The following is a 7,930-nucleotide window of genomic DNA, read 5'->3' as shown; positions in this document are numbered from 1 at the left end:
GGGCCGAGATCGAGGAGTCCATTTAGGTGACATGTTATACATGGGACAAATGGGCAAATAGTGTGCCAATATCTCTAATTTAATTAAACTTTAACCACTTTTTTATAGAGACATATCAATTGAATTAATGATCATAAACTTTTAAAATTTTAGCACATCTTAATATATATACAGATACTCAAAGAAATGCTCCTACAGTTACAACTAACATAGTTCATTGAAATATGTAATTCAAGCTCTAGAACATAATCATGCAGTTTCATAACAAGGCTTGTTCAAACATTAGGAAATAATCATGGGGTCTTAACTTATGAAAGATGAAATTTCAGGACATTGTCGTGGCTTTTAAAAGAGGTAACATGAATGAAAAATCATTTTCACATACCTAGTTCACTCACAATATCTATTTTAAAAGGTACACTATATTTTATCATTATTTCAGATATGATACCTATTTTAAAACTTTATCAAGAGGTACGTACCATGAGTTAAATAATCACTCATAATACCTATTTCACTCCATAAATATTCCCTTGAGTTTGAATCTTTATATAATCTCAAACTTCACCAAAAATTCCTATAGGAGTTCGAAATGTAATTGAGAAATGTCAATTTAAACTCTAGGAAGAAATGTTGGAGTTTGAACTGCATTGGTAACTCTAGAAGTTTTTGAGTTTCCCTTGTCAAAGCATGGTGTTGGAACTTTTTGTGTTTTAACAAGGGTTGTTTTTATCCAATTGTTACTTTCACCTTAAAAGCATGCAGCCATAAAGTGGCTAAACTTTGATTGTCCGCTCAAAAACTGGTCATCCCACCTAATTTGTTCGTTATACATTGAGTTAGAATATTATGGATTTAACTTAATTGACAATGCAAAAAATGTTAACATTATAATTAGTTCAATTAATTTGTTATATCAAGTTATTTATATAGTATTTTTCAGATTATTAACTCCATGTACTATGGACAATTACATGTATCTATATTTTAGTTAAATTCATGAATAAAAATTCTTAATGTCATAAAAAATCGGACAATTATATATCAGCAACAAGAGAAAATAGTGGTAAAGCCCTAATAATTGTACTCTAGCCACACATTATAAACAGAACCACAGCTCTTGTTGTACTTACAATGCAAGGACAAGAAAGACCTACTACTAATATGAACATTAAACAAGCTCTTTCTTTCTTTTTCATTTTTTCCTTGTTTTCTCGTTTTGTCCAGCGGATTCAAACTAGAAAAAAAAACATGATAAAGATAATAGGGTCTGTTCCCTAGGCTTGGCAAGAAAGGGTAGTTGCTTCCTCCTCAATTATTCTTAGCATGTGGTGGACTGCACCTGCTATGTCATCTGCTGAGTTTAGTTGGCAACCTTCTTCCACCTGCCATTTTTTTGGGTAAAAAAGATTTTAAAAAAAATGGGAGCTTCTTTCGTTTGTATAAATTACAATATGTTAAAGATAAAATTAAGAAAATAAAAATATACTATATAAATGAGATCATCATATAATTTAACATGATATCAGAAGGGGCAGAAATTCTTGGTTCGAGTCTTCACCGCCATCTATTACCATCAATTTTCTTTTTTACGTGTTTGGGTCCATAAACAAGAAAATGTGATCTATTGCACAATTTAACACAACCACTCCAAAAAAAAAAAATCTTCATTTGCAAAATATTTCCTAATCAAAAGTATCTATAAAAGACAAGTATGACTTTACTAAGAAACGCCATACAAGAATTGTAAAGAAACACCCTTTCTGACTCATCATTGCCTTCTGAAATTAGTAAAAAGTAGTAGACCTTTTTAAATTCCCAAAATACCCTAACAACTGTTTTTTGTGCTTTAAAGAAAAGAAAAAAAGAGGAGTTGATATGTACATAGGTTATAGCAACAAAACAATGGCTCATATTTTCATGTGATGAAAAGTACCTGTGCTATAGTGTAAAGTATATAGATTCTTGCAATCTCTAGTCATTTTCTTTCAGAAAAAATTCATATGAAAGAAAAGTAAAAAAAAAAAAAAATAGTTTAATGAGTTGTACATGTAGAACGTACCTTAGCACTTATAGAATAGAGAACCAATGGATCTAAGGTGGTGACATTGAGGTGAAGTACATTAAGGTACAATGACTGAAACGAAGCTACCAATTTTGATAGCTGACGAAATCTTCTTCTTGATAGGATTCTAACGTTTGCATGAGTTTCGATGAGAGTCACTTCAATATCTGCTATTGCTGCCTTGCTCTTTGATGTGTATTTGTTTGGTAATTGACAACATGTGTACTGTGGGTACGAGAAAAATTGAGCAAATGGGGTCGGAAAATACTCCGTGGCGGCGGCTGGGGAGGCTGAAATATCGCCCGTGCTTGTGTTTGGTACTTCACCATTGCCACCACCACCGCCACCATCACCTTGCTGTAATAATACGAACTTTTGAGCTTCAAAGGACTGTAAAACGTGCTCTAACTCCTTTACGAATTCAATAGCACCACCTACTATTGAGGCCTGGTCACCCTGAACCACAAAATATTCGTTACATACATACCACAATAGTAATTATGTCTCAATTTTAAGTAAATTGTGCATTTTTACTGTTCATATCGCTTTATTTAAATTTGCAAAATAATTCTTTTTTAACAGAAAAATTAAATCATGATGTCAGGATTGAGGTAAGAAAGATAAATTAAAGAGTCATTTTCCAAAACTAATTTATGTCTATAGGACATTCTTACATTGAATATTCTTAATAATTAAAGGTGATGGAAATGTTGCTTCTGCTACTTTAATAAATACACAAAATGATTGAATTTCAAGTTATTAATTGACAAATGCACGTAGGGTGTTTAGAAAAATTGAATGCAAAGCGTTATTTTCTGTTATTCAATTATTTTCAACCTCTTTTTCGTCGAATCCTCGACAAAACTTTTTCCTGTTTGTACCTAAAAGGAAAAAAGGAAAAATAATACTCTCCTACTTCAAAGAAAAAACATCAAACCCCACACCAACCCACAAATAAAATAGAAAAAACAAAAGAACTTTTGATGAACTGATTAGTAATAGAGGGACCAAGGCTGAAAGTTTCATATATGCATAGGGTTCATAATTCGAGAATGAATGAAGAATAGAGCTATGTTAGTGCAGTCACTTCAAACGAAGCAAAAAAAAAAAACTCTATACTGTTAATTTGCAGAATAGAAAACAGTGTTCGTTCAAACATATTCAAAAACCTTTTAACGTCATGCATAATAATAAAAATAAACTACAATTCCTTTGCTCCAATTTATTAGGCATTTTTCATTTTTCAAAAGTCAATTTTGACTGAAAAGTGCCAAGTCAATTTGACTAATAAAATTAGCATAATTCTTACGTATATTAATATTAAAAAAAATGTACATACGTACCCTTTGAACATAGGATTCAGGCATGAGTGAGCGTAAAACAGAAAGATGTTCATTCATTTGTTTCCTTCTATTTCTCTCAACAGCAATGTGTGTCATTCTTTGATTTTCAGCTTCTTCTTTATTCTTGCAAATTTTAGGTCTTCTCCTCCTCTTTTTTCGACCACAGCCGCCTTGTGCCGCCGCAGCCAAATTATTCTTCTCCTTACGTGTGGAAGTTTGTGGCGGCACGGTGGCGGTGGTGGTGGAATATTGTTGCTCATGAGTACCAAAATCTTGAGGTTTTAATAAATAGCCAATATTTTCATGTTGATGGTTTAAAAGTAAGGCATCATCAAGATTGTTGTTGTTGTTGTTGTTAAGAGGGGTGGAAGAGATTGTATCATAGATGATGAAGTTGAGGAGTTCATTGGTAGAAAGTGCTTCTAAAGCCATTTGGATTTTTCTATTTTGTTGTGATTTTCGCTATAGCCTAGCTGCAACTCTGAACTTTGCTTTTATAAGAGGGTGGTTTTTTTTTTCGGTTGAGAAGTCCAATGAACATTTGACTTGCTTCTTTGCCTGCTTACTCTCTATTTATATGGAGCATATAAGAACAATTATTTTTTATAGTGCTAGCCCAAGCTTTAACTTAAATAATCTACTATTATTTAAAAGAATTAACAAAATTAATATGATATTCTTAATATTTTCAGAAGCAGATTATAGCAGTAATGTTTTACATTAAAGCATTTTAACGGACAAACGTTGATAGCTGACGGAGGGGAGGATTTTCTCTTTTTAAAAATGGTGAAAAGATCACATTCTGAATTTTTTTGAAAGCAATGGGTGAATTATTTTGCTGAGCTATAGTTTTGTGTTTTAATTGTTGATTGCCAATTTTAAGGATTGAACCAATTGAGTGATTAATAGAGAAATTTAATTAACCAAAAAAAAAGTTTAAGAAGGACCGAAGTAAAAATCACATGTTTTTTTCTTTCTCTGTGAAATTGTTTTTTATTACAAATTCTATAGCATTTTTCCTTGGCAAAGTGTAATGGAAGGGGGTTATTCTCTCAAGTACCTTTTTTTTTCTTTCTTTTTTTTTTTTTTTTTTTTTTTTCTCTCCTACATTGACAAAACAGTTTTCATCTGGTTCTTTTCAATAATTCCACCACAGCCAGACAAGATGGGCAACTAAAATAAAGAGTACCAACAACTAGGGAAAGAGCATACAGAACAATTGAGTACCTTGCATACACTTAGGCCACAAAGAATCAAAAGCCACAACAAAAAAGTATCAACTAATTCACAACAGTTCATTTGGACCAGAGTGTCGTTAGCCAGAATAATGAAATACCGGTAAAACGTTACTCACAGTTATGTTTTATATCTGTTTACTTCATTTTCTATACGTTAAACTTTTGAATAAAGTATTACCGAAAACGTTATTCACACCTACGTTTATTCTATTTTTGAAACTTTTTAAAATTTTGTATTATTTTTGTTAACTGCTTTAATAATGCATTGTGTTTAGGTAAAAAATTCCCTGAGTTCCTTGAACTTGCATGTGTAACGGTGTAAGACAAAGGCAGATTATGGCTATTAAATGATGTGGTGGCCATGTTTGTAATTTCATTCCTTTTAGTTAGAAGTCTTGAGTTCAAGTTTGACAGTGAAAATTTTCGTAGTAAGAAGATTTTATTTTATGGTGGACCTAAGCCTAGCAACCGGTTCAACCGCAACCGGACCGGTAACCGGTTATTGACCGAAAACCGGCCACCGGTTCCGGTTTACCTGTTCCAAATATGGAAATCGGAACCGGCCGGTTTCCGGTCTAAGAAATGGAACCAGCCACCGGTTCGGTTTACCTGTTCCAAATATGGAAACCGGAACCGGCCGGTCCAAAACATTAAAAAATCCTTTTTTTTGTTTTTTGTATAGTGTATATATATATATATTTATATATATTATAGTATTTATTAGTATATTATAGGTATATTTATATATGTTATATAAGTTTATAAGTAAAGTTTATATATTTACTAACTAACAAAGATATATGTGTGTGTATGTATATATATATATATATATATATATATGTATATATGCTTAAGTTATACTACATATACCTAAAATATACTAAGAATATACTTAGGTTATATAACTTAAACATATATATTTAAGTTATATGTATACTATATATAGTTATAAGCTATATATATAGGTTTAAGTTTTTCTTTTGTTTTTTGTCTAGTATATGTATATATTATAGTATTTATTAGTATATTGTAGGTATATTTTATATATGTTATATAAGTTTATAAGTAAAGTTTATATATTTACTAACTAACAAAGACATATATATATATATATATATATATATATATATATATATATATATATATATATATATAACTTAAGCATATATATTAAGTTATATATATATATTAAGTTATATGCTTAAGTTATACTACATATACCTAAAATATACTAAGAATATACTTATAATATCAATATACTTAGGTTATATAACTTAAACATATATATTTAAGTTATATGTATACTATATATAGTTATAAGTTATATATATATATATATATATGTTTAAGTTATATGTATACTATATATACTTTTATATGTTTACCTTATATCATATATGTATTATAACTTAAGTATATTTATATTATAAGTATATTCTTAGTATATTTTAGTTATTTTTCAAGTATATAACTTTCTAGTTTTTAATTTAAGTAGATGTATATTATAAGTATGCTCTTAGTATATTTTAGGTATATTCCTAACTTAATATAAGTAAAAATATGAACACAAGTAAATACAAGAAAGCTCAATGAGCTATATATTTTATTCATTCATGGACAACATTTATTTGCAAGTTGTAGTTTTTTTAACTTGCAAATAATACATGAGTTGCAAAGAAATAGTAGAATAATAAAATCAAAAAGTGTCAATCATTTGGCTAATATCCGCCATATCATATTCGGTCATGGAGATATCTTCAAAGTCTTCCATTTGGTCCACTCTACTTGCTATCAAATCTTCAATCTCTTCCTCTTCGCCTTCCACCTCTTCTAAGTTTTAGTTGCGTCGCTCCGATCTAATCCAATCGCCAATGCACACTAGTACTTGCAAGCTAAATCCGGATAATGAGTGTCTATGGTCTCCAATTTGTTGTCTTCCTTGGCTAAATGCACTCTCCGCAGCCACGTTTGATATTTGAACCGTAAGGATATCTCGAGCTATTCTTGAAAGTACCGGATGGCTTGCCTTGTATCTCTTCCACCATGCTAAGACGTCCAAATCATCTAGTTCCTTGATATCCATATTTGGCTGCATCAAATAAAGGTGATATTCATCAATGTTTGCATTATGAGAAGGAGTTGGATGTGAATATAAAACTTTTAAATTCGACAAACCCGACAAGCCCTTTTTGCTACTTTGAGGAGTTGGATTTGAACCCGTTTGTTCTCCCCAAACATCCTTATGTTTACCTTTCATACGATTCGTTAGTATACCCGTTCCACCATCCTTACTAATTTGTTGCTTAAAAACAAATTCTTGTCTACATATATTGCATGTAGCTGTTTGTCTTTCCTTATTCTTAGTCATAAGTTTCCAAATTTTAGCGGTTGGCTTATGAGTTCTTGGCGGTTTGTCTTGTATATGTGATTGTGCAGACCTCGTATCTCCTATGGGATTTTCTTTGTGTTTCATCATCATCATCAATTTCATTAAAAGTGTCGGTATAATGTTGTTGCATTACCTCATGATCTAAAAGTGGATTATTTCCACCAACATCAATACCTAAATTAGGTGTTTCGTTCACAAATGTTTCCTCATTAAACCCACCCCTAACAATACCACTACTACCAAAGACCACGTAATCTCTTCGCCATTATTAAATAGAATTAATTTAAATCACAAGAAAATAAATTGCAACAAATTAAATTGCTAGAATTAAATTGCGTAAATTAAATAGCAGAAAATAAAGATAGAGTTGGAACGAAGGTACCAAATTGCCGGACTAATTTCCAACAAAGTGAAGGTGGCTAGAATTGCAAATCCACCAAAGCTTTGGAGTTACTTCGGATTGTTGCAAAATCACCAATTCCACCAACAATTTTTTTTTATAATTGCAAAATTAATAATTGAAACTAGAATAAAACTTTATAATATTTAATTGAGAGAAATTTAAAGTAGCTAATTGTTGCAAAGTAACTATAATTGAGAGAAATTGAGAGAAAGAGAAGAGTGAATTGGTGTGGATAAAAATGGAAATGGAGAGGGATTAATATAGGGGTGGGGGATAGGTTAAAGTGTTAAAAAAAAAAGTTTGGGGGGTTTGGGGGGCCAAAAGGGGAGTATGGAGCCGTTGCCAACGGCCATTTTTGCAAATGGACCGTTCGCCAATGGTCCAACCCATTTTTGCAACGGCTACTTTTCAAAAAAAAAAAATCATTTTTGACAGGTTTAATCGGTCCGGTTCCGGTTTGACCGGTTTAACCGGTTATCCGGTTCCTAAAAT

At 31.2% G+C, this 7,930-nt stretch overlaps 1 protein-coding gene across 1 annotated transcript; it reads right to left on the bottom strand.

Annotated features, from left to right (window-relative positions):
* Positions 1-1,061: 1,061 nt before the first annotated feature.
* LOC132030188 (transcription factor bHLH71-like) lies at positions 1,062-3,964 on the bottom strand. The gene is made up of 3 exons (XM_059419713.1): positions 3,409-3,964; positions 2,063-2,521; positions 1,062-1,385 (listed from the first exon to the last, which is right to left on the bottom strand). Exons 1-3 carry the CDS (start codon positions 3,838-3,840, stop codon positions 1,278-1,280), a joined length of 999 nt encoding a protein of 332 aa, XP_059275696.1. The 5' UTR covers positions 3,841-3,964; the 3' UTR covers positions 1,062-1,277.
* Positions 3,965-7,930: the final 3,966 nt, after the last annotated feature.

The sequence above is a fragment of the Lycium ferocissimum genome, chromosome 9 (assembly GCF_029784015.1).
Source record: "Lycium ferocissimum isolate CSIRO_LF1 chromosome 9, AGI_CSIRO_Lferr_CH_V1, whole genome shotgun sequence".
Classification (NCBI taxonomy): Eukaryota; Viridiplantae; Streptophyta; class Magnoliopsida; order Solanales; family Solanaceae; genus Lycium; species Lycium ferocissimum.
This window is presented reverse-complemented; position numbering and strand designations above follow the sequence as displayed.

Excerpts from the sequence above, each read along its gene's own strand:
- LOC132030188 (XM_059419713.1), bottom strand. The coding sequence starts at position 3,840 with ATGGCTTTAGAAGCACTTTCTACCAATGAACTCCTCAACTTCATCATC. Across the intron at positions 2,522-3,408 it reads CTGAATCCTATGTTCAAAGG|GGTGACCAGGCCTCAATAGT; the intron begins GTACGTATGTAC and ends TTTGTGGTTCAG. Across the intron at positions 1,386-2,062 it reads TCTATTCTATAAGTGCTAAG|GTGGAAGAAGGTTGCCAACT; the intron begins GTACGTTCTACA and ends AAAAAATGGCAG.